This window comes from Agelaius tricolor, unplaced genomic scaffold, assembly GCF_023055355.1.
Source record: "Agelaius tricolor isolate 1412-34295 unplaced genomic scaffold, bAgeTri1.0.p SCAF_5, whole genome shotgun sequence".
In the NCBI taxonomy this organism is placed as follows: domain Eukaryota; kingdom Metazoa; phylum Chordata; class Aves; order Passeriformes; family Icteridae; genus Agelaius; species Agelaius tricolor.
In genome coordinates, this window is record NW_027269265.1 from 36,769,873 (window position 1) to 36,796,847 (window position 26,975).

Sequence of the window (26,975 nt, forward strand, 5' to 3'; positions counted from 1 at the left end):
AATACTTGTGTATCAGTTCTGCTTGTTGTATTAATGAGGTTTCATTTTGATTAAAGTAGGCCCTAGCTGTGAATGACAGGCTATCTCTACTCAATGTCAAATCACAAGAAAGTATTTCTTCTCAGAAAATGTCTTAAATAGTTAAAATCAAATTCACTGCAATATAATGATAGATTGGCCTTTCTGGTGTCGAAGGATAAACAATGTTATTTATATCTGAGTTAATTGGTAATAATGGAGGTATCTTTCTCATTGTTCTGCAGCCAGAAGTGCCTCAGTTGTGCTGGCTTTCTGTAAAAATTATCGGCATGAGAAATCTCCGCAAAGCAGATCTGGGTAAGTATCTCTGATGACACATTTATAGCTTAGCAAGAAAATTACTCTCACCTGATTTTAATGCTCTTGTACACCTGTTGCTTGGAGTAATATTTCAGGGGGGGTTGGGTGAAGAAGTTGTATTTATTTTCATTTAAATTCAAAATAATTTAGAAAACACTTAAAATCAGAAAGGAAATAGACTAGAAATTCTGTGTTGAAGAAGTTGTCCTTCCCTTATCAGCTGCTCTGTGATATTTCCCTTTCTCCTAACTCTTCAGTGCCCCTTTTTCCAGGTTGCCCAGTTTCCTTTTGGAAGGAACATCTTTGTGAAAGATACAGGAGAAATCAAACTAGTTGCTTTGGATGTTGCTGTATTTGTGTTCTTCACTGTTCTGTTGGTGTTGGATGACTTCAGCATTACAAATAGATGAAAATCTTCCAAACTAAAATTTCCATTTAATTTTGAAAAGTGCCACTTGAAGAAGTGAAGTTGTACATGAATTTTTTTGGGAAGTGGCAAGTATTTGAAAATAGGAGTTAAAAAAATCACAAGAGCCAGAGTACTTAGTTCAGCACTGTTGAAATAAAATACTTTGGCTCTTGTTATCATATAGAATTAGTGGTTTAAAATTGACTTTTTTGAAACTGATATCTAAATAGAAAAGTTAAATAACTCTAAACCCAGAATAGTTTTTTTGGGTCTAATGAAACATCTAGGTCTCCAAGAGGTTAATCTTTTCTTTCCCTGACTGGGCAAATCAAATAATAACAAAGTACTGCTGTAGTAACTGTGCAACTTGTTGTCAACACAGGGAGCCAAACTGATTGTTATGTCAAGCTGTGGCTGCCAACAGCTTCATGTCAGGAAGCCCAGACAAGAACTGTACACAACTGCAGAAACCCTGTCTGGAATGAAACTTTCCACTTCATGATACAGAGTGAAGTAAAGGTGGGATCTGTGACAGTGAGCAAGTGCTTTCTAAAGGGGGCATCTTCACCTGCTGTGGGCAAACTCTTTTTGAAAGGCTTGAGACTTACATGGATAACCTGACTGAAAGAAGTAGTTTAAGCTCATAAGGTTGTGGAATATCTGGAATAATGTTGAATGCTTCTTTGTGTCCCAGAACAGTTGTAAAAGACTGTTAAAGTGTTTATAGAGTTAGCAGAAATAGGTAAACAGAGTGAAAGTGATACAAAGTCCAAACTGGATCAGTTTCTCATAGTTTACTAGAGCTGCATCTTCTCATGGTAACCTGAGCCCTGAGGAACTGTTAAGGGATCCAATCCTATTGAGAGATTGGTAGTGTGCTTTAACTTTCATTTTAAAGGGCTAAGAATTTTCCCTTTATTGTTACTTTCTGACAAAATGCCAAGATTTCTCAAGGCAGTGATTTTGAATCCACAAACGATCTGAAGAACAGTGCGTGTAACCTCTGCTCTGTCTGGTGCATGTTACCATCATCTATGTCCCTTATATTTCCTCTTCTTTTGGAGTTCTTTTTGGTTGCCAAATCTGATTTACATCTTTAGGGTTAGTCCCTGACTCTGCTCTCTGGGCTGTGAGCTGAGCTCTGTGCTATCACAGGAGTCTGTCCACATGGACATGAGGGCTGAATGCTGGCTCTTGCTGGACCTTCCTTTTGGGCTCAGTAGTCCCAGAACATGTGATTTACATCCTTCTCTGCCTCTTTGCTCAGAACATCCTGGAGCTGACAGTCTGTGATGAGGACACTTTTACGCCAGATGACCATCTTATGACTGTTCGCTTTGATGTGGCTAAAATCCAACCTGGAGAAAAAGTTCACCTGAGTTTTGAGTTGAATCCAGAGGTGAGGGGCTAGGGAAAATAATACTCTTGATTAGAATTTTGTCTCAAGTTGCTACCTCTATTGAACGTTAAATTGGTTCTCACACACAAAGACTTAGTTTAAGAGGATGTTACTAAAAAAGGTTGAATGCTTGGATTTTAGGAGAGGGGTCACAAACACCCCCTGTTGTGACTGGAATAAGATGCAAAATACTTTTAGTATTCCTAATTTTTTTTTTTTTTTTTTTTTTTTTTTTTTTTAATTTCAAAACTATATTTTGAAAAATCAGTGAGAAAAAGAGTCAAAAATGAAGAAGCTGCTGGTTAGGAGTTCTCATTTCTGTTGTAGGAGATTGACAGAGCAGGGGTGGGAATAAACCTGTCCTTGTTTCCAGGCAGTTGCTCTTACCCTTTGGCCAGTAGCTCACTAGGGCTATCTCCTCTCAGCTTCACTGGGGATTTTGGCCAGTTCTTTCAGATAATGTGCTCTCTAAATAAGGCATTTAATTCTTGTGATAATCTCTTCGGGTTTTTTTCCTCCTCCACTAAACGACTTCAAGAAAAAAATCTCAGCAAGTCTACTTATGCTCCTTTGCTACAAATTTATTTTAGAGGAGCTGAGCCAGCACAGGAGAGGTAGGCCTTCATGAATGAGAATATAATCAGTATTTTATCTTTTTTTCTTAGTGAGTGAAGAAGAGTAAGAGTTTTATTTGCTGCGTGTGTATCAAAAATACAGTGTTTAGTTGTATAAACAACCAAAATAAAGATACAGAGTATCTTATGAAACACTGAGTGGACGAAGTTGCTGAGAGGAGAGGTGGAGAAATCACACTCATCTTCAAAGAGAGCCAAATATGTACTCAGATTTCCTTCTGCACAATGTAACACCTTCTCTGGAGGGTGTAGTTCAGGGCTTTTTCAACTGTTTTTTCAACTTTTTCAACAACTTCAGGGCTTTTTCACACTTTGCCAAGAGTTTCAGTTTACGGTTCCCAGGAATTGGTATGCTCCATTTATTTCTAAACCACTGTGTCAGTCAGGCTCTTTGGAAAACACTCTTGCCTGTTTTTTATGTTCCTATTGCTTTGAAGAGGTTTATTAACTACTCTTTTAGAAGACCAATCCTTACTGAGGACTGCTTATTAAACCTGTTCCAGCTGGCTACAGCCTTCCTCAGAAAATCCCTCATGTGACTGAGATAATGCCAGGTGTGATTCAAGCTCTGAATTTGCTCTGAGGCATGTGTAGAGCTGTCTTAGCCCATGAGCAAGGTGGAAGTGGTGGGGGTCAGACCAGGTGAGCTGTCTCAGGAACATCCTGGTCAAGCTGTCCTTCTTCAGTTTGTGATGAATCAGGCCCCCATGAGGCATCACAGATCATGGTCTCTATACGGATTTTCAGAAGACTTTGGGTTATTTTATTTTTTTGAAAGTGTCTTAGTATTGCAACAGGCTGGGCAATCTTAATAACAGGCTGTAGTGCCGCTTCTGCCCATAATGACTTCTTTAATCTACCAAGGTATTTCAGAAGGAGGGCTGAAGAGGTCAGATGGGTGATGTCAGAGCAGCAGGGTTGCTTTGCTGTGCCTCATGCTCTCTGTGACCTAACAAGTATTTCCATTGCTATGCTCTGGATTTTTCAGCCACAAATATGTGAGTGGGACTTACTAGAAATGTAACTTGTGTGAGTGTAAAACAGCATAAGAAGGGTAGGAACATAAGGCAAGCAGAATTGGGCAGATGGTATGAGCCAGGTTCTTCTGAACCTTGTTTCTGCTGTTCTTTGGACAAAGTTGTAACAGAGGATCAGTTAGTTTGGATCATACAGTCTGGGCATAATTAAATATTTGGTACAGTCTGTCTTGCATCTGTGTAAGGTGACTGGTTTCTAAAATCTGTGCACCAGCCTTCTATTACAACTTTGCAACCACTATAATTCTCATGAAATAGAGACTTTGGAGGAAATTAGCAAGCATAGCTACCTGCTCCTGCATTACATGCCCCAGATGCAGCTATCAGAGAAGCCATCAGAGACGTTTCATTTACTGATGTAAACTAGTAAATACAAAATTGTTCTGCACCTTTACTGTAAAGATGATTTTCCCATGGCAGCTGCATTATCAGATTTGGCATGTTTTTCACAGTCAATTCACAATGTTAAAATATGATGTGCAGCTCGACAGAAGGGATATTTGTCAATAAATGTTAGCTATTCTGAATATAAATTAAAAAATGCTACTATCACTTGCCAGAAAGAGATTTATATCACTGTTAACAAGTGTTTTCCTCCCTATGGGTGATCCAGAAGATCTCTCTGATATACTTTTTTTTAGTCTGGTATTTCCTGGATTGGCTGTATCCCATAGCAAGTGGCTGGAGTAGTACAGTTATTCAGTCTCTTTTATGCAGTTGGTGTGCTATTGCGCTATTGCTGCTTCATTCTTGTACTTTTCCTGTCTCTTTTCCTCTTGATTTGTCTCCCCTCATCTCTTTCCCTGATTCCCCTTTACAGCCTCAGTCTTCTCTCTTCTTCCCTTCCCCTGGCAGATTTTATTTTTCAAGCTGGTCCCTTCTCCCAGCCTTTTTTAATGTTTAATGACTTTATTCTGTGAATTCTTTTGTTTTAACCAAGGCATACTCCGTATCTTTTTACTGCACTAAGTCCATTCATTCTTAATTATGTTTTCCTACATCATTCACCTGCCATTCTTCTCTTTCTCAGCATTGATTGACCCATGTCTTATCCTACTAATTAATTAATAATAGGACCCTTGCTCCCTATTCAATGTTACTTAATATTTTCTTTCTTGTGATGGTACAGCTGGTTTGTAAACAGTAGAGCAGTGGAGAGATGAAATCAGAGTGTTGCCACAGAAATCTCTATCTGTTTATATTATGATGTACAGGGTGTGGGAAGGGAAAGAGAGTTATAAATAAATTGTCAGAGTCATATCAGAGGAAAATATTTCTTCATTCATAAATTTAAAAAAAGTCCTGTTTTCAGAATCAGGAAGAACTAGAAGTGGAATTTCTACTGGATAACATGTAAGTAAATTTCTACTGGAAAATATGTAAGTAAAACATAAATGTTGTAGAGTTTGTCATCAGAAAACTGCATTTTAGAGAGTAGTAATGCAGCACTTGGGACACGGCTCCATGTACCTGAGCTCACACACCTCATCTCAGCATCTTCCCCATTATTGCTTTTCTGTCCTAAATTTGAGTGACAGTCTCACTTACTCTTTATAGCTGAGAATGAATGTTTATTTTCTGATTCAGCCTAAGGAGAGATGATACTCCTCAGCAGAGATAAGAAGGAAGGAGCATCTTGGGAAAGTATGGGATGTGATCTGGCAGAGGCTGCAAGATAGAGGGGAAGGACAGAAGTGCTGATGTTACTTGCCAGATGGAAAAACTGAGCTCAGAGAACTGTGCTTTTGAAAGTTTATTGCTTAAATACACACTTTTAAATAAATCTTTTCGGTTTTGCTTTTCAGACCAGGTGTATCTGAGAAGATCATTACTAATGGTGTACTAGTGGTAATATTTTTTTTTTGTTTGCTAATCTTATGGTGGGGCAGAATTGAAGGATGCGGTTGGAAGATTGGGAGAAAAATTTCTTGTGTTAACTGTTGGGGACTGAATGGTATTTATATGGAATGACAGATCTCCAGTTATTTTGGCTTCCTTAACCACAGTACTGCTCGCAAGATTTATACAAGATACTCAGTTTCTACAAATTATTCACATTCACAGACCATCATGGCCAAGCATTGTGTTTCTACAGGACCCCTAGAACCTCATGAGAATCCAGAACTGTTTCTGTGACCAGTGGTTTTATTGCTTCTCTCTTCCAGTCTCGTGAAGTTTCCTGTTTGGAAGTACATGTGAATGAAACAAAAAAGAAGAGCTCTTACAAAAGTGAGGTTGCTGATTTAAATTGTTGCTGCTTTTTCTGCTATGGGAAATGTAGCTGAATCAAGATAAGCATTTGGTTTGTTTTAGTCTCTGTTTGCATCAGGGCTTCTTGGGTATTTCCTGAATTACCTACTTGCTAATAGTGAGAGTCCTCAGAAGAAGACATGACTCTGTAGCTTAAGAGAAACTGTGGAGGTGGCTGGGAGATCTGGAAACAGCACTGTGGTGTGGATGGAACTGAAATACCTTTATGTCTGTTTTCTGGTGAAAACAGAAATTAAAAGAAGGGTGACACAACTCTCAGGAGGAGAAAGACTTCAGTGAAAGCTCAGGGGATGTAAATGCTGCCAGAGGCATCCAAAAGTGTAACACATGCTCTCTGTCACTTGGCAGGGTGTCACAAATGGTTTAGGTCACTTAATCATTGGCAGAGGTATCAGCAAGTGTAGGTTTAATATAAGTTTGTAAAAATGTGACAAAGTTTGATGGCAAGGTTTGCTCTATTACTAAATGCACGAAACATGCAAAGAAAATTCAGATTAGAATAAATCTAGAATGATTTATATAGAGACCAGGGATGCAAAAGGATAAAGAGGGAAAAGGAAAGGGTGCCAGGAGTGAAGATCCTCACAGAGTTGTGAGTTTCAGAGTGGGCCCTCTTGCCAAACTTACCTTCAGACTTGATCCTTTGTCTAAAGGATTCAGCAGTACTCAATCATCCCATAATTTAGCATTTACAAAGAAATTCAATGGGATTTACGATAAGTAGAACAATAAATAACTTAATTATGAATGTAGGATGGTAACATGCATACTACACCTGGTATGGGGTATTCAAATCAATTCACACACATTTTCACACAAACAATAATGTACAAAGTGCCTGCTAAAAATTCCCCTCGAGGCTGGTGAAATACTCAGAACAGGTGCCTTTGCATTTCTCAGTGGATGGAGGGTTGGGCCTCTAGGAGTCAGGGATGACAGCCCAGACTCTGCCATCAGCTTTTGGGATCTGTTGTCTGAGTATTGCAGACTTGAGGTTTGGTCAGTTCTGAGCCCCTGCAGTCCAGGGGAACTCAAGGGCCGGGTGCTGCACACTAGTCACAGTGGAAGGAAAACATTGTGGTCCAAATTAACTTTAGCTTAGCCTGCATCACTAAGGCTGAAATGTCACTTGGGGCACTTTTATTTGCTAATTTCAGGACTAGGCACAGTTAACATCTCCCTGTGGTTTGCTTCTTGTTCTTAGGGAGAGATTTCACCTTCACAATGAAAGGATCCTATGAAGAAACCCAGGATATTTCCATAGGTACTCACTCCAGACCAGGAAGCAGTGAAACCACCAGGTTCCACTACATCAAGCACAGTCAACCCAGACTGCTCATGACTCTGCCAAAGGAGCATTTTTTCTGTTGTGTATGTTTTGCTAATGGATGGTGATAACACCTAACCTAAATTTTGGGAGAAGAATCATGAGTTAACCCTTTTCTGGTATTTCTGTGTCTAGAGTCTATAAATAATATTCTTCTTATAATTTTTTTTCCCCCTCTTTAAATCAGCCTGGCTCAGGTAGAAGGGAAATGGATGTAAGTAGTCCCCTGGCTGTGCCTCTCCATTCTCTGGACTTGGGAAAGAAAGTGACAGTGATGAGAGTGAGTATCCTCTGACAGTATTTGGAATTCTTTCAACAAGGTAAACTGTATATATGTGATATCTGGTCATGTAATTTTGTTACTAAAAATGCATTAGCGAGTTATTTGTATGCTTAGCTCTGCATACACTTAGAAATATAACTATGATTTGTAGGGAAAATAGGATATTCAGAATTTCTGGTTGCTTTAAAAGTAGTTTAAAAGATTGTGTGCTGAATGCTTGAGAGGAGGCCAAAAATTTATCATTATACTATATATGTGAATAATTGCTAATACTGTAAAACCTACTTCTACAAAATTACAATTCTATTTAAAATTTATAGTGCTTTCATTATTGATTTTCAGGGGGAATCTTATGAAGTGTCTGTGAATGAGGAAAATAGGTAAATCTTTTATTGCTTTGGAATGATTACTTAGGTCACCTCCTCTTCTTTCATAATATCATTGTTAGATGATAGGAAGCTACATCTTAAAGTAGCTCATTTCAAAACAGGAAATAAAGATGGCTGAAATATGGGGAATGGTTAATAAAATGCTTTAAAGCTTTTAAAGCTTTTAAATTGGTTGGTAAGAATTTAGAATAGGATAGGTGGTAGTTAGTTATGGGGTATAAACCAGCACAATATTTTTCCTAATGCTGATGCTTTGTAACCTAAATATCCCTCTGTCTTGTAACCTTTATCTATAATAAGTACATATTTATGTATACCAGATTTCTAACGTGTCTAACACCTTTATGCATTTACAAGACCTCTACAGGTCATTTTTCAATGAAACACATGGACAATAATTTATTTATTGACTGGGCTTGCTGAGATTTTCTGAAGGACAACATTACCCCCTGTTGATAAGTTAGCTCCATTGCAAGCTAACTCCTTAGTCACAGGAGAAGGTAAAGCAGAGGGTTTTATTGAATAATATCCAGAGAAGAGACAGAGAAGTTTCTGTGGGGTTTGTTTTTTTTCCCCTGGAAAAAACCTTTGAAACTGGAACCCTGTGAAAATAAAGGTCATAAAATGAATCATGTACATGATATTTATGATAATGTACAGAAGGGATAAATTTAAGAGACACCTTCTGACTCAGAGCACAAATTCTTTGTAGAGATAAGCCTAACTCGGTATTAGGGCTCTTTAAACTAAAGTGTATTAAGTTTAAATAACTACTTGGCCCCCTTTGTGCTTCAGGAAACACATGCACAGCAGGAGAACGTGAAGAGGTGTCCAAATACGAGAGTTCAATGTGATATAACTTGATTTTATTTATTTGACTTCCTTATGATTGCATGAAATTCTTCAGGACATAATTCTGGTCTAAAATCTCCACAGGAAGGCACAAATACAGCACATAGGATATCCATATACCTGCTTTAATTTATGTAGGGGGACTTTCATGTACATGGAAGTATAATTTCTTTAAACTGGTTTATTGTTGTTGGTTTTGCTGAGTGTCTCCAACTGAAATGGTTGCAGGTAATCCCTTGTGCTGTTCGTGTGTTGTAGTTGCAAGGATTTGGATTTGCGGCTGGGGTTTGGTCTCTGTGTGGAGGAGCAGAATTTCATCCACAAAAGGAAGAAGGTGGTTGCTGCTGCCCTGAGAAATCTTCTTCATCTAGATGAAGACCTGCAGGAGGATGAGGTATGTGGGACAGCACCTTGGGAACTCGAAGTAATGACCCACTTTGAGAGAAGTGGATGTGATGTGCTTGCATGACTACCCATGCAGCCCTTCCACATATTCTACACTAAATAGTATCGGCCAGATTGTCACTTGCACCTAAGACTGTATCCAAATTTTTGGCACAGAGGATGAAAGAGGAACTTTTAGGAGGCCAGTTATAGCTCCTTTATTCTCTGCTAACCTCTGTCCTCCCTCAGGGGCAGCCAAAGGCTGTATTTGCTGACATGCTGGTGTGTAAAACCAAACCTGGTGAAAATTGATTGCTTAAACTGAGACCATTTCTCCTCTTTGGCACCTCTTCTCTGCTGCCACAAGGTTCACAGGGAAGGCTGCAACTCTCCCATAGCACACTAGTACAGTAGCATCTGTCTTGTGTGTTTTTTGGTGTTACCTCTTGCTTGCTTCTCTTCTGGGGATCCCTGAAGTCAGAGGGAGCTGCTCTGTTACTGGAAGACAATGATCTCTTATAGGGCTGTGGTGCTTGGGGCAAGAGTCTGGGACAATGTGCCTGTGGGGTATTTCCTCCACTGCTCTGCTCAGTTCCCAGCACACCCAGCCCTTTATGATGTGTGCAGGACAGCACTTTTTAAACAAAGTCTAAGTGCTCATGAACTTAAGTAACACGTAGAATAGGACTTGTTGTCATTAAATGAGAATAAAGGGGGGTTTGAGCCAAATTAATACCCCCCCCCCCCCAAACCCACAAGTAGATGGTAAAATACAGTGAAGACAAGATTAAAGGTAATGGCATCATATGTTCCTAAAACTGAATGTCTGTTGTATCAGTTTTTACCATACAGAAAAGTGAGGAAGGATAACAAGATTGATGCATTCCTGAGGAAAGTAAAACTAAATTACATATAGCACTGATATCAGGGAAGGTAGAGGTAATCTGCGTTGGAAAGAGGGTGTTAGAATAAACCTATAAAGCTGGGCACTATCTGCCTGGAGAATAGCAAATGTTGTATTTATACTTAGAAGAAGAATAAATTAGGCAGGCAGGTTTTGTGCTGCTCTTCTGACCTTAGCTATACCGAGAGCTTTAAAAGGTGTTTTGAGGGAAAGAGCTGAGGAAAAATTAAATACACTGAGAAAATCTGAAAATATATTTCCCCACACCAACTCTACTTATAGCTTCTGGCTTTCCAAAGCATCACTGACCAGGAAAATGCTTTCAGCGTATGCTAAATTCCACCAAAGTTTACACAGCTCAAATTCACACCTAGGCACTGCCCTGAAGAAGAGGGTGAATTTATCAAAACCAGGTGTTGCTGTTACTTTTTTTTTCTGCATGGCCATCATTCCTGTATTTCCTATGGTGATGAGTGACTCTGTGCCTGTCTCTGTGTGTTGAGCAGGTGCCCGTGGTGGCAGTGGTGACGGCAGCAGGGGGAGTGAGATCCATGACAGCAATGTTTGGCAGCCTCCTGGCTCTCCAGGAGCTGGGTGTTTTGGACTGTGTGTCATATATCAGTGGTTTATCTGCCACAACATGGTAAGGAGAGCTGGGATTGTACTTATGTTTTTGTTAGCAGTGATAACCTGGTGAACAATTTTGCCTTGCTGATGAATTTACTCAGCTTGATGTGGGCACTTTGCTTCCTTTTGGACTTGTTTCATGGGATCACTCAGTACTGCCCTCCTACAAGAAACAAATCTAATGAGAATGACAGTATTTCTGTAACTGCACTGAAGTGTTTACAGAAGCAAAAGAAAAGAGCACAAGCCAGGATGGTTTGCCTGTAACTTGTTATCTTGTTGCATGCAACTCTTCAAAAGTCCTTTTGTAATATTTGTCTGGCTCAACTCTTACTTGTCTCCAGAAAGCAGACTTTTAAAGAATAGCCCTGAGAAACGCTCAAGAGTGTCAGTCATGCACTCACTGGTGACTGCCTTGCACAAACTAGGAGGGGTTGAGGGTATTTAAAACATTTTGCCTCCGAAGGGCTGCTCTAAAAGTATGTGAGACAGAATTAGAACAAGTGGGGTGGGGATGAGAGGGAATGACTGGAATCTGCTTGAGCCCTGGGTACAGGCAGCTCTAGGCTGTCCTTATGTGTGCCTAGAGCCTGAGATGCCCACCTGCTGCACACCCAAGGAGGGCTCTCACACTTGCCAGGGCAATAGTCACTGCTAAACTCCAGCTTAACATTTCACAGACTGTCTGACCCATCTGAGGGAACTGGCCTCAGACAGAAGAGGTGGCTTGGACAATCAAAGGGTAATTCTAGCAAAAGCTCGAGTTAAGTTATAAGTGTTGCTTTATTACTCTTTTGATTCTGAAATACAAACAAGCCAGGATGATTTTAAATGTATTTGTGCAGGGAAAAAAAAGAAATCATTACACAGTCTAAACTCTGCCTCAGCTTTGAAATGCTCTTCCAAGTAAAAGTTGGAGGGCAAGAACCTCGTGTAGCCTAAAACAAAACGCTTATGTGTGTTAGAGGCTAATGAATTGTCATGTGCCCTGTGATGAACCTGAGTACCTTTCTTTTATCCAGGACCATGTCAAAGTTATATGAAGATGCAAATTGGTCTCAAAAGGATCTCAGAGGGCCAGTTGGTGATATCAGGAAACATGTGACCAAGAGCAAGCTGCACTGTTTCTCTTTGGATCATATGAAATACTATGAAAATGAGCTTTGTGAGAGAAAGCAAGAGGGGCACAAGGTGTCCTTTACAGATTTATGGGGACTCTTCATTGATTGTATGCTACATCATCAGGTATTTTATATTCTTTCTCTCCCTCTTATTTCACAGGATTTCTAACTTCCCATGTCTAAGGTTGTTGATTCAGTTAGAGAAAAGGCTCTGAAAACACCTGAAGGACTTAATATTTGGCTTTTTAGAATAAAAGTAATGAAGTAACCCTAAAGTGTGAGCATCTAGAAGAGGTGTCAGAGCATGCAAAAATTCAAGATGTTAAGGAAACTGATTTTCCATCTTTAAGTTTGGGGTTCAGGTCAGGTGATAATTCTAGTAACACCCAGAGGAGACAAGGCTGTGACAGAGCTAAGTTCAGGCATACCAATGTATATCCATAAGCAGTATGGAAGGAAATGGGTCCAGGTTGACTAAATATCTTTCTTTCCTTAAAGCAAGTCATATCCCAGTGACTGTACAGACATATTTCTTGCATTTTTGCCCTGTCCCCCTTGCCAAAGCTCCCATAAGCACAATGTCTTGGTGAAAGCTCATGGCAGAAAACTCATGCACACACTTGTGTGGCCAAACAGCTAAAGTACACAGAACAAAACCTGCTGAGGTTTAGCAGATACTTCACTGATAGTTCCTGCTTAGATATTGTAGTAAGTCCATGCATCATGTTCATCTTTTTACAATTACTTTTGCTCTTTGTAAACAGGGAAGTACTCACAAACTCTCCGATCAACAACTAGCAGTCAATCAGGGGCAGAATCCACTCCCCATATACCTGTCCCTCAATGTCAAGGATGACTTTAGCACTTTGGATTTTAAAGGTATAGATTATCATACATCGTCTTATAACTCTGAAGAGTTTCCTTTTAAGGCTGATTGAATGCCAAAACTTTTTCCTGTAAGTCCAAGCCAAAAAATCTTTTAAATAATTTCTTTTCCTCTGTCTTCTGTGGAAGGGAGATACCTGTGCTGTAGACACTGCTCAGTGGGGGCATGGAGATGCTTTTTGCTGGCAGCCTTGAGAGCCACAACTGCTGCTCTTTTCTCTCTCATCCCCACCTACCCTGCACAGCCCCTTTCAGCTGCTGGGTCTTCTGCTGAGGCAGCATAGTCCAAGAGAGCTGTGAAGAGTGGGGAGGAGGGCAAGGCAGGGAGGAGAAAGGAGAGGTGGAGAAGGGTGAGAGCAGGAGTCAGATCCCAGCAGCCAGAGAAGGATCTGAGGAGGGGCAGGGCTCTGTGCTCCGGTCAGTGATCCTGATCACTCTTCCCATACCATTTCCAGCACAAATGAAGCAGGAGATCCTGCAACTGGACCTGGTTATCTGCTCCTAGGCACAGTTGCAGTCCCAGTGCACCCAGCCAAGGTTTCTGTGTGGGGAGGGGATTTGGTCAGAGTTTTTTATCCTCAAGGCAGTGATTATGAGAGTCTCTAGAATGAATGGTAGCTGGTGTCATTGCTGACTCAGAGGAACCCAAAATGCCACACTGTGTGCAGGGCCTTAGCAATCAGTGGACTTTCAGCCCCAGGTTTTGCTTCTTAGAAATGGACCTGAATCCCAGGCTGAATGGATTTTGGAAGAGGAAATGATTTTAGATTTTGCATTCATGTATGTTGAAGGGCACCTTTTTGTTTCAAATCATGGTGGTTTGAACTGTCTGTCACCACCATGGCGAAGCTGTAGGCCTTGTTCTTCCAGCTTCTGAATCTCTAAGCTGATTTTTACATGTGGTTGCAATAAATCTGCTGTCTTATTTGCAGAGTGGGTGGAGTTCACACCTTACGAGGTGGGTCTCCTGAAATATGGGGCCTTTGTTCGCTCTGAGGATTTTGGTAGTGAGTTCTTCATGGGTCGCCGGATGAAGAAGATCCCAGAATCCCACATCTGCTTCTTGGAAGGTAATTACTATCTTAAGAAAACATCACCTTAAGAGCTGGCTACACAGAGGTGGTCTGCAAGTTGCAGTATTAGTACACCAGAGAATGTATCTGATACGATTTCAATCTCAAATGAACCAGCCAAATGTGATAAAAGAGGAAACCAATTTTTGAGGCAAATGTGACTAATTTGCTTGCAGAATGACCTAAACAGAACTCATGCATGCCCACACACAAACTGATCATCTGAAGTATTTAAACTCACAGCCTGACTTTTATAGACATCCAAGTTTCGAAAATGGCCTGGTCGTAAGCCAGACATTGTGTGGAATGGCGTGGCATTTGATAGTTATAGGAAAATTCATAGTATTTCATAACTAGAACAGAGAGTGGATTCAGGTGTGTTGCCATAGCTGTGCTCTAAATATTCAAACTAATATTAAGTATGGAGCCTTTTTTTTTTTTTTTTTAACTTTCAAGGCACATGGAGCAATATATTTTCCCAGAGTTTTATGGATGCTGTCTACCTCTCGGGTCATTCAGAACACTTCTGGCACAGATGGACTCGAGACACTGAGCATGACATTGGTTAGTTCTTCAGATTACTTTTCTCTTGCATCTGCGTTTTCTTCACACCTCTCTGAAATGTGAAACCTGACATTTAGTAAAGGGTTTGTTTTTGTGTCCTATTTCTGGCTTATGGGACACCAAGTCCTTGAGAATGAAGGAAAAGCAGGAGACCAACAGTTGTCCTGCAAAACAGGAAAAAACCTTGTCCTGCTCACTGTGCAACATCCCTGGGGAACTTTGTTAGTCACGAGAGGGTTACCAAAGCCCTTTGGGGAGGGAGAGGCCAGACAGGAAAGAAAAAGGTGATGATGTGACACTGAAACCCACTGCCCAGAACACTCTGCACGTCCACGTGTGCACCCCGTCACAGATGGGGCTGGGAGCCAGGGTGGCTTGGTTGTTATTATCATCAGAGAAACACTCTGACCAAATGCAGACACATACCCTCTTCTTGTTCTTCCTGCAGAGAGCCATCCCGCTCTGCCCAAGAAGCCTCATGAACAAACAACCTGCTTATCCATCCCCAAAGGTTACCTTTCCAAAACTCTTCGAGAAATGATGACTGGGCGGCCAGTGGTTTCAACCTACCACAATTTCCTCAAGGGTTTGCAGCTACATAACAGATACTTGGAGAATGAGAGCTTTTGCATGTGGAAAGGTAATTGGAAATTGTTTTAGTTATATCTTTGAAGGAGATTTGAGGGCTGATACTTGCTGAGGAAAAATATTTGATAAGTTTTATCATAAAGGTAAATTTTGATTAATATTATTTGATTAACATGTTTGTGGAATGGGTTTTGCCAAGCCCTAGATGATTTATTCCTGGTCATGTTCCTGTCTTGGAGGAAGCACAGCATGTTTGCTTGAATTCTCATCTTCCTAGGAAAAGCCATCAAACAGTGACTTGAAGCTTCCAAGGAATTTAAATAGCCACAAATTTACACATTTTGAGAAAGAAGAGTAATTTATCACTTTGGATGAAGCTGAGTCTTAGAACTGCTCCATCTTGCTGATCTCAGAGTTGAGCAATTTATTTAGTAAAATAAATACTAAAATGGTGTCAAAGACAAATGTGTAGCTGTGGGCTTTGTGTCAAAGATGAATATGCATCAATTGTATTTTCTTTCTCCTCTTTTATGCTAATTTGGAAAAAAGAGAGTTGAGCCTGCTGTAAATAATGATAATAATAATAATAATAGAAGTTTTGGCCTTTCAGACACAGTGCTGGATTCTTCTCCCAACCAGCTGAATGAAATGAGTGACTACCTCAAGCTGATAGATACAGCTTTCTTCATCAACACCAGCTGCCCACCCGTTCTGAGGCCAGAGAGAAAAGTGGATGTCATTCTTCACTTAAATTACAGCGGAGGATCACAGACTCTGGTGATGTTTTGAAGCAGTGATTCTTTATCTGTATGACTCCAGCAGCTGAATTACCACCACAGCTTTTTGTCTCTCTCTCTTTTTTCTTCCAGAAAATAGTCTGGTTTTTATTAAATGAAATGATCATATCAGTGGTACTATTCACAACTCTGACCATAATGTCACTGCATTTATTAGAGCTTTTTTCAGTGTCTTTCTGGGACAAGCATATGAACACAGACATACAGAAGATATCCTATTCAATGTTGTCTTGGTAATAAGTTCCTCAATAGTTAAATGACTTCTACAATGCAATTAATATACAATACATAATTTTGATTTTTTTTTAATGACAAGTTTTGCTTTTACATTTGAGTCTTGGTGTCATGAGTTTTAGTCAGGGTTTTATTTTCTGCAAATGAAGAAACCTTGACAGGCTTATATGATTCAAATTAATGCAATTTATTTGTAAGAGGACATAAAGACATAGTTAGATACACTGAATACAAATATTTAAGAACCTGTGATCTGAGAAGCCACAAATAATCAAAGTTTCCCTATCCAAATCCTCTACTGTGCTCACTAAATCACAGAAATTGACCTGAATGTCATATACATTTCAGTAAATAGTAACCCTGCTTTAAAAATATAGAGTGTTAGCAAATCAACCAAATTTCTGTTACCCAGGATACATTAAAATTAAAATGATACATTTGTTCCAGTGCATGGTTAGCATTATTTATAAACATATGAATCAATCTCAGATTGCCTATTGCAGCAAAATATTATGTGGTTTGGTGGTCTTACTTCAAGCTCTCTTTGTGTTGCCATCTCTCCTCTCTGTTGAGCCAGCCACTGGACCTATTCTCAGAGTACTGTTTGGAGCATGGGATCCCATTCCCCAGCACAGAGCTGAGCCAGGAAGACCGGGAGCACCTGAAGGAGTGTTATGTGTTTGAGGACAGCTTAGAGGCACCAATCTTGGCCTATTTTCCATTGGTGTGTGATACCTTCCAAAAATACAAGGCACCGAGTACGTTGACAGCAGTAATCATTTTTTGAGATTGTCTCATCCAGTTGATCTATTGAACTTGTTCCTATTCCAAAACAAGGCACTGGCAAGCTTCCTAGTTGGCTAAGTTATTATAGTCTCAGTCCAGCTGTGATGCATACAGTATTGGGCAGCTTATCAAGGATTGGAATGAAGAGGTTTAAAAATAAAAACATGAGAAGCTGTACCTTGAGGGAAACCCCCTCTGGCACCTGAAACAGGTCATGTAACTTTGATAATAAAGAAGAGGATACAGCTAGTAAGTTATATCCACTGGTAGCTTATGCTGTCACCTCACAGTCTCATGAAGAGATATAATGTTTACTTGGTTAACAAAGTTGGAATTCTTCTATTACATTTTTTACATTAAAAAATTGAGAATAAAAAGTGCTGAAAACATTTAATGAAGCAAAGGCTTTGCCAGGGTAACAAGCTGCCTTGATACCTATAATTTATGAAAAGTTGCCAGATTGTTTCCTTTAGTTCAGCAATAGAAGAAATGTTTGTTTCACTAGAAAAAAAAACAAACCTACTTGGCAAATTCAGTTTCAGTTTACAAATACATGTATCCACTCCAATTTTATTATTTCTAATTTTCCATGATCCAGGAAACTTTCCTCAATACCTTTGCTGTGCTTGGCTCTGGTTTCAGATGTGGAGCGCAGTCCCGCAGAGATGGAGCAGGGAAGAGTGGATGTGTCCAACTGTGCTGCTCCCTATGGCACTGGCCTGCTGACATACACTGAAGAGAATTTCAACAAGCTGCTTAACCTGTGCAGCTACAACATCCTGAATAACAAACACTTAATTCTCCAGGCTCTGCGAACTGCAGTGCAGCGAAAGAAGCAACTTAAAAACTATTCATCACCTAATTCGAGTAAACACACTTAAAGTGTATTTAGGAAAAAAAAAAATCATCAGAAGGAGAGACACAAATGTTTTGGTACTGGACTAATAAATATTCACCTGCTGCAAGCTCACAGATGCTTGTGATGGCAACAGAATTTGTGATACCAACTCCTTTGACTTCTGCAACAGTGAGATGGCTGGTGTGTAGCTGCTGCTACAGTTTTATTCCCACTGCTATCCAAATAACAGGGTACTTAGAAAAATGGTTTCTTAAGAAAGTATATTTCTAAGAAACTGGTCTTTCTTAGAACTTTCTGATTGTTGTATGGAAAAATATACATGCCCTGTTGGGGCATGGCAGAGTAATAACTACTGTTCAAATACTAAGTAGCCATGCATAATCTTATTAAAAATAAGAACTTTGTAGTTGAAATCATTTAAGTTTGGGGGTTTTATTAAGTTCTAGGGACTCAGCTCAGCTAGCGAGTTGTTCTGGAAAAAATTACCCTTGCTTTTGATACCTTGCTTTTGATGCTTTTGAAATCCAATATTGAGTGAACAATGAGCTTTGTGAATAACCTTTGAGGAAAATTGAAAGCAAAGCTGTCACTTCAACTGTGGAAAATAAAAAATGGAAGGAAACTCTGCTTTCAAGGGTGCAGGTAACTGGAATGATAACTCAGGAGATAACATTATAACATTGTTACCTCTAAGCCAGTCCTTTTCTGTGCATCAGTTCATTTAACAGGAGATATCCCCACCAGTGTCTGTCAAGATTTGCTGCAATATCAATCAAACCAGTAAGTCGCCCTTCATAAGAGGAAACTGTTGGCAGTAACCTTCATGTGTCCTTTTCATAGATCTAAAGCAGTCGAGTCCAACAACTTTCCTTTTCCTCAGTTACTGATAGATCTTTCTGTTTCACTGGCCCTCTTATGCAGAAAGCCAGTTTTTCATCTTTTTTCTTGCCCTTGGTTAGGATAATTTGATGTTATGTGTCACTAGTAAGACTGCAATAGTTTTCAGTGAGTAAAGAAGAAAAGGAAGTGTCACTGTGACAGCTCAGTTATGCTCATGAATATATTTTTAAACAATAATGAAATGGAGGCTTAAAAATGTGATTATTTTCTTTTGCAAAGTATCTCTTCAGTATTTTTAAGATTTTCAAGTTTCATTACTAGAGCTCCAGGAAGAATGAATATAAGCAGTTCAGCATGTGCCTGTGTATTCCACCCACTGGGTTTTGGTGGTTGCAACACTTGGCGCTGGGCCTTCAGCTTTACTCACCCAAGGTGTGGTGATGATGTGTGCTTTTGGCTGCTGATCTGGAAAATTAGGATGGCTTAGAATGAGCTGAGGAAAGGGAGTCTGTTTTCAGAAGTCTGGGCCTATTTAGAAAGCCACTAAAAATCTTAGGCTGCCTAAATAGTCTAGCTTAGCAGCTCAGTATTTTGACTTAAGTCAGACAGATGCTGGTGCTTGTGTTGGGATCTGGCTCCAAGAACCTAACATTGCATGAGACTAATGTTTTAGCTGGAAGAGCCAAGCTTAATGGTCTTGCCTTGGTGGCTTGTGAGTTTTCTTCAAAATGGACTGATTTTATTTCTTGTTTGGGGAAGGAAAGGCTGCTTCTGTTAAAGACCATCGATGATGTTCACATTACAGAGATAATTCAGAATCTTGCCAGTGATGTGATGGTGAAAGGCAGCATAAAAGGACAGGAGAAGAGATGTTTGTTTGAGGGGCTTGCCAGCTATTAATCAAAAAATAACAGAGACATTCATTATTACTGGTGGTATTTTTTAAGGATGGATCTGAGTCTTAGGCTCAGTGACATATCAGCTGGATTTTTCAAAATGATTCAGCATTGATGCAATTGTTCTATTTATGACCCAGGTAGATCAGCAGCAATTTTTTTTCTTTTGGTAAACACCTGTTTGTGACCTGTGTCACACAAGCTCTGCTGAATGTAATGTCATGATCCTGAAAACAATTAGCTGTGAATCTTTGCAGTCTCTATTAGGGCTCAAACATCTCTTAGGCTGACTGTAGATGAAGTTACCCCCTTAATTAGCTGGCAATATGAGGTGGCTTTTTGATATTCTGAGAATTGGTTCAGATTGAAATTGGCTCTAGATTTCCCTGTAAAGGTCCTGGGCTATGCGTCTTGCCTAATTATTGGACAATTAGCTGACACAGGCTGGTGCTGGTATTCTTCATACCTGCGGTCTGTTGGGGTTAGGGCAGTGAAATAGCTGCTTCACGAGTGCCTGAAGTGTTGAATGAACCTGGAAAGGTCAGGCAACCTCTGAGTGCTCCTGCAAAGGTAAAGAGAGGTGCTGTTGGATGCTCAGATCTACAGAGCACAGGGAGGGGCAGAGACAAAGGTTTTGAGCTACTGATTTTTGAGATGAGGATTGCATTTGAAATTCTGTTGCAACAAATCTGAAGGCAGGGTTGCATATATTAACAGATGGGCAAACACTTTAGCGATGATTTTTGAATGGAAAAGCAGCCCAATTACTTCATGTGAATGAGTAGGAGGAGCGAGATTTTATCTCACCAAAACATATCAAGGGCATGTGGAGTTGTTTTAATGCAGTTTCTCAATAGTCTTTTGAAAGCACAACCCCTCCTTCATATATGTCATAATCAGAATAGTGTCTCAAGCAAAAATGTAATCCTCCACCAAGCATGATCTCTCTCTCCAATGAATAAAAGAATATTATAGAGTTTTGAAAAACAGGTGTTTTGAAGGTGTGGTACATGGAAACATGAAAATAAAATGCCAACATAATAACCATATTAATGTGAATGTTATATACATATATATATGAGGGGGAATATTTTGTTTGGTTTTGGGTTTTGGTGTTTCTGTTTTTTATTCCAAAGAGTTCCTTGAAATTGACCTCAGGCCAAAAATTACCAAGTCAAAGTTAAGTTTTTCAGAGTCTGAAGTCCAACACCTTGGGATAGCAAAGTGATGCTTGTCATCCATGGTACACCTTGTCTTTGGAGATTATTGAGTTCAAGTCTTTGTGTAACTAGAGGTGGACTTGAGCTGCTTGCTCTTCTTTGACTGGCAGGATGAGGTCTTAGTAGATTTTGTAGCTTGTGGAAGCATTATACAAAAAGAAGGAAAACAAAGTGAAAGCTCAGGGAAAATCCCAAGCTACAGATCTGACACTACATTTGTTAAATTGCTTAATTTGTTAATATTGAGTAATTATTTTCTAATGTGACATCTGGCTATCATTTTTTAACACCGCTAGCATTGCTTTGAATGTTTACCCTTCTTGTTATGTTCAGGGTGTATAAATGATGACTGCTCCCATTGTCATCCCAAGGATGGTACAAGGATACTTGCAGTAAAATGAAGTCCCCCATTAGTCATACATTTCTGTAGTCCTGGATTATCAGAAGGTGACAAAGTGGCACATAAGGCAATTGTGGAGTATTGAAAGCAGCTGTTATTCCTCCCTGTGACCTATTGCAGTCAGATATACAATCATCAATTATACAATTAAGGGGAAACTAGCGTTTGCAGCTGGCCAGTTTAGATCAGAATGATATATTTTCTCCACCTTGCCTTAATTAATACATAGATGCAAAATCATGTGCATGTAAATGTGCACTTGAAAGTGCATGATAGCAGAGGAAAATGACATCTTCCTTTTTATTCTCCTTGTTACTGTTCAGAGCTTTAAAGAGACTGTTGAGTGTTCTGTCATCAGTTACACAGTCTCTCTAATCTTCAAAAATCCAAGTAAGAGTGTAAGTAGGATGTATGTAAATGATGATCTCTGGCAATTTAAAATTATTAATGTGGAAATGTGATTGCTAAAAAGAGGCAATATATGGCTCTTTAGACTTTGGGTAAATTTAGATATGAATTTGTTTAATGCATGCTTAATGATTGTCTTTGAAATTGTCTTTGAATTGTGGAAGATCTAATGAAAATTGCAAAAACCTCAACATAGTACATGACCTTGGAAGTTGTAATATTTTTGAAATTATGATCCTAGGGACATTTCTACTTCTAAAAGTCCAGTGGGACAAACTGCAAATTCATGATTTTTTATTTTAAGCAAGTGGTGTAATAGACATGAGTGAATAAGCCATCAAGTTTTTCAGTGCTGACAAGGACTTACTGTCAGAGGTGTTGTGAACATTCAGTGCTTAGTTCTATCAGGTATTCACCGCATGAATGAGAAACTCTTGAGATTGCCTGCCATAAATTTGCCAGGTCTTTAAAACATAGTGTATTCCAAAGCCTTCTTGTGTGATGTGGACAGGTAGGGGTTAAAGGAGAAAATGCCAGCTAAAAACCTGATGGTTGTTATGAGCAGGAGAGGGAGAAATATTTAGGAACATGTTTTGGGAATGGCAATGGTGACATTGTTTTGAGATGAGGAAAACAGTCTGAAACATCAGGAAATCATTTAGTGGGTAAGATGCACTGACTCTGGAATAATTTTATAAATTGTGAAGTGCTGTCTCATGTATGGATCTTAAAAACAGTATGGGTAAGAGAATGTAGTGTCAGGGAGTCTTGTTTGGCTGTGAAACAGCTGGGATGATATAAATGTGTATAGGTGTATATATCTGCTGGGACAACTTGGGCAAAGTGAGCTGGATATCCTACCCTCTTTCCTTTGATAGAAGAAGTTTTGCAGATGTTTTTAAAGAAAATTATTTCCTACTTTAAATTTTAATACTGGAATATTTCCAGGGAACATTCTTTCAGAAGCTGGAAAGAACTAGTTGTGTGAGAAGGCAAGCAAGTGATTCTCAGCTGTGACTGCTTCACCAGGGTTTGTTCCTAAGGATTTAACACAGATATAAAGAGAGAAGTTACAAGGAGATATTTTGTCTTTGGGGTAGAGATGCACATGTTCATTGGAAATATCTTTTGGTTTAAGGAGCATTTCAGAAGCTGTAGATTCATGTTTATGAGCCATTTTCCTTTGATTCTGAGAAGACAGTGTAAAGTGTGCCTATGAAGCAAGCAGCTAGCCATTAAATACTTCAGATGGAAACCACCAGAGAGTACCACTGCGTATTTTGAATAAGATCTTCTGAAGAGGCATCACATATGTTTATCACCAGACATAAACATAGAAGGAAGCCACTTGTATCTGAAAAGAGGATTTTACTCCAGTGACGTTCCTTGGACACCTCCTCTCTTCCTCTGTGCAGAATTATTTTGATACCAGCCTCCACAGCACAGGAGAGTGCACTAAGGTGGCATCTGCTGCAGTTTACAAGGTTGCTTTCTTTGCCTGCATCAAGTGAATTTGTATTGAACACCAATACAAGTAAGATTGGTTTAAAATAATCATTTCAGTTTCATGATGCAAGACTGGGTACCTGCTGCCTCCTATCATCTGTCAGAGAGGGCAGAAAGAGTCTGGTAGAGCCAGAGTCTGCTCTTGCATGCTCCAAAATCTACCAGCCTGCACATGCATGCTAGTTTAGGACTACCCTGATAGACTTTACAAGGCAGTGAGTCACTGTACACCGGGGTGTAGAGCAGTCAGGCAGGGTTTTGTGCCCTGGAGTTTCTCACAGTGTGTCTGCTGGACTTACTGTGAGAGCTAGCACACACAGACCTCTTTGAAGTAAGCTCTGAGGGTGGGTGAACTGCTGTGCTCCCCAGGGCCCTGCAGGAGAGCACAACTCTCTCTCCTGCCTCACCCTTCCACTCCCAAGTTTCACCTGCTGCTAATAGCTCCTCCCTTCCCTCTTGTTTGATTTAATATCAAACTGCAAGATTTCTGAACATGGATTAACATTTTTTTTGGTATATACAATAAATATCCAGACAAAGAACATTCAGCATGTGTTGAAGTTGCTAAATGCAGCACAGAGATGCTCAAAGTAACTTTGGGAGTGCTGCAGTCATCCAATTGTGGCATCACAATTGAGTTACCTTGCTGAACTGCAGGACTTACCTGCCTGATCTGTGCTGCTATGGGAAGACTGCTACAGGTGTTTGAATTTATCATTTGGAAAGAAGCTGCTGACATCTCTACTACCTTACAGCATGATGGTGGCAGTGTAGAGATACTCCGAGAGCTGTGATTTAATTAGTCAGAAGCACTTTGCTTGGGGGTTAGAGCTGTTGCATAAATACAAAATTTTTCATTACTAGTATTTCAAGAGAGCAATACCTGGACAGAAAGGGGCTTCAGCACCCTCCCTGAACATCACAGTGGGTAGAAAAGGAATTGCTCTTCATTCTGCTGACTCAGTTGAGGTGCTCTTATAGGCTGCAGGAAGCAGGGAGGTGACTGTCTAATGACTGGAAATAATCAGGGGGTGGGGCAGGAGAGCCTCATCATAAAATCCCTATTCCTCCACCCCTAACCTGCATGAGGAGCTCCTGCCAGCTGTACGACTTAGTAACCTTTAACACTGGACTTACATGCAACTGGGTCTGCAATGGGATCAAATTTAAGTACAAGTGAGGTAAGCAAAACAAGGTGATAGCAAGTGTAAAGTGGGTAAAATTGTCTGGTGCTCCAGTGAAGTTGATCACTGAGGAGAACAAGTGGTTTGTGTTGTATGGGCAGTCAAGGGAAATCGAGTTTGCTGTTCCTCAGATCTTGTTGCAAGGATGGCTTTCCTAGTCTAGGCTTTTGCAGAACCTCATGGCACACTTGTCTTTTCGAGCCACATTTTAGGGCTAGAAATATTGCTTATTGTGCTTCTGCTTTCGTGTAAAAAAGATGAAATAAGCTGGAAGAGAGTTGTGATGGTGGTCGGTAAAGCGCTTAATGATGCAGCTAAAAGCATAGCTCTAAATGTATCCTTGAATATGAGATGTTTTGACGTGTCAGCCTAAAGTAAGCATTTAACATGTAGCTTAGTTTTCTTAACTTTGCCTTGTGTTGTTTTTCCTAGACTTTTACGAGCACCTCAGCACCAGCGGTGAGAACGGTAGGTAGCAATTAGCTAGCCCTTCATTAAATACTGTCCAGTGCTGAATGTAGATCACCAGAAAATATTTTAGGAATTCAATGGCTCGGGGGAAAACTGTGTTGCAAAGTTTGCTGAGTGTTGAAAAGCTGAGCTGCGGCTTCAGCTCTGTAGATGGAGTATTGCCATGGCTTTCCATAAGCTTTAAGTAGTCTGGCTGCTGTTGGTGTCTGATGCTTATGTGTTGTGCTTTATCTGGGCTGGTTTGTACTTCAACTATATCAAATTTTTAATCACTCCCTTCTTGTGTGTTTTGATTTCTTTGGATGAAATATTCCCATATTCTTACAGTTTATTCCTTTATAAGAAGAGCTTTTATATGGGTCTTCCTAGTGTTCTGGTATTCCTTGTAGCCTTTCTTTGCAGTGTGATGGTCTATCCTAGAGCTTGCAATTCTCTGTGCAGCACAGCATTCACAGGTAAAACGGTGGAATAAATGTGGTGAATTCAGTCTCCTGACAAGCTTGATCTTATCAGCCCAGGAAGAGTGGGAGTAGTGCCCAAACTTCTCTGAAGGCTAAAAAAGAGCAAAAGGTGTTTTGTCAAGGCTGAATTGAGGACGAATTCTTTGCACAGGCAAATTAAAAATGGCTGGGCAATTAGCAGACATTTATGTTAAGAGGTATTAGCATAAAAGAAAATGTATCAGATAAGCTCCTATGAGCCAGTGAATGGGAGCAAAGGCATTGACAGCAGGATGAGGCTGTCCTCTGGCATTTGCAGTGGGTTTGGGGCTGCCAGTATCAGTTGAAACTCTTTGGAGATCTGTCTGCAAGATGGGCTTTTGCCCCTCCTTCAGTGATGTGGGCACTCCCCAGCTTTGCATCCAGATAGGGAAACCAGACTGATACAGAGAATCTTTTAAATGGTGGTAAATTCTGTTTGCCTTGTGGAGGTTTGCTGTTATTGATAGTATCTGATGCCTGGTTGTGCCTGAGAGTCACGTATATTCTCTGTTCTAAGTGAAATGCTGTGGTAAAGACTTTGCAGAATTTCTTCAAAAACTGGCTTCTAAAATGATGTAGGTCTCTGTAGATACAGCCCTAAGAGGTGTGCTAGAATAATAAAAATTCGTATTTTGAGTTCTAGCCTGTGTTTTGAAGACCAATCTGATTTTTTTTTTATCTGTAGTGCTTTTTACATTGTTAGTAGGTCCCTAGGTGCAAGACCTGTACAATTGCATGGCTTTAGATTGTTACTCTTATCTTCGAAGTATTTAGGGTGACATGACATGAATACAGTACCTACAATTTAGAGCAGGACCCAGAGCCCCTTCTTTCTGCCCTGAATCTCCAAGGTTCACAGAGGTAAAATTCAGGAAGGACTTGAACTTTATTCTTTTCTTTTTTCTATGAAAGTTGTATTTATGGTAAGTAGATAAGCCTAGTATACCTGAGTTGCTTTTTGTTACTCAGTGGCTCAGTCAAGGAAATGAGTTTTCATTGTCAGAGTGAGTTTCAGGGTAACTAGTAGGATGTGTGGGTTTTCAATTTGAGCAGCTATATACATTAGAAAGAGTATGTAAAATAGCTCTTAAGAAAAATTTGTTAGTGCCCTCATGCTGACAGTCAAAAGAGTAATACTTTTTAGATCACATAAATTACTGGTGTGGTCTTGAGGAAACAAAACACATTGAACTATGGGAATCTTGGTTTCTCAGATTTGGATCCATTCCAACACACGTCCAGCTGTGCAGCTGCAAACAGGAAGGGAAAAAAAAAACCACATGAAAATTGCAGTCTGAAGCCACAGAAGTTTTGCATAGCTCTTGGAAAGAAGCAGCCATTGACTCAGTGCTGCTCCATTTGTTTTTATCCTGAAACAAACGTGGGGACTTCTACCGACTTGATAAGACCCAGCTACAGAGTATTTAAAATGAGTGAAATGCATATAAAATAGCAGTACAAGGAAAAGTGTTTCTTATGCATTTGACTTTGCCTGAGGTGAAATCCTGCCTGCCTTTGAGGTATGTGGCACCTTTTAACTCCAAAATTCTTTGAAGTTAAAAGGTGCCACATACCTGACCCAGGTCAGAAGCAAGGCAGTGATCTGTTTTAAAGCCCTGCTACTCTTTCTGACAGGGTGAGTGATTTCTTTGTTGCTTTTCATAGCTTTTTAAGTAGTGTTGAGATTTATATTCCTCTTTGATGAGAAAGTTAAGGGAATAGTGCTTTCTCCCAGATACATATGCACTTTGATAACTGCCTTATCTCTTAATGAGACTTGGGAATATTGTATGAGTTTCACTCTT

At 39.9% G+C, this 26,975-nt stretch overlaps 2 protein-coding genes across 2 annotated transcripts in view; both read left to right on the top strand.

Annotated features, from left to right (window-relative positions):
* Positions 1–308: 308 nt before the first annotated feature.
* LOC139590620 (cytosolic phospholipase A2 epsilon-like) lies at positions 309–17,978 on the top strand. The gene is made up of 19 exons (XM_071428371.1): positions 309–336; positions 1,131–1,267; positions 2,016–2,147; positions 5,132–5,172; positions 5,625–5,667; positions 5,985–6,048; positions 7,295–7,461; positions 7,605–7,697; positions 8,043–8,080; positions 9,200–9,335; positions 10,736–10,872; positions 11,879–12,101; positions 12,742–12,856; positions 13,795–13,932; positions 14,392–14,499; positions 14,948–15,139; positions 15,698–15,864; positions 16,696–16,876; positions 17,547–17,978. Exons 1-19 carry the CDS (start codon positions 309–311, stop codon positions 17,783–17,785), a joined length of 2,379 nt encoding a protein of 792 aa, XP_071284472.1. The 3' UTR covers positions 17,786–17,978.
* A 6,209-nt stretch (positions 17,979–24,187) lies between these two features.
* LOC139590621 (cytosolic phospholipase A2 epsilon-like) overlaps positions 24,188–26,975 on the top strand; it is a 32,895-nt gene continuing 30,107 nt past the window's right edge. The window contains exons 1-2 of the mRNA XM_071428372.1: positions 24,188–24,214; positions 24,650–24,685. Of these exons, the coding sequence (XP_071284473.1) occupies positions 24,188–24,214; positions 24,650–24,685 (63 nt within the window). The remainder of the gene's footprint in view (positions 24,215–24,649; positions 24,686–26,975) is intronic.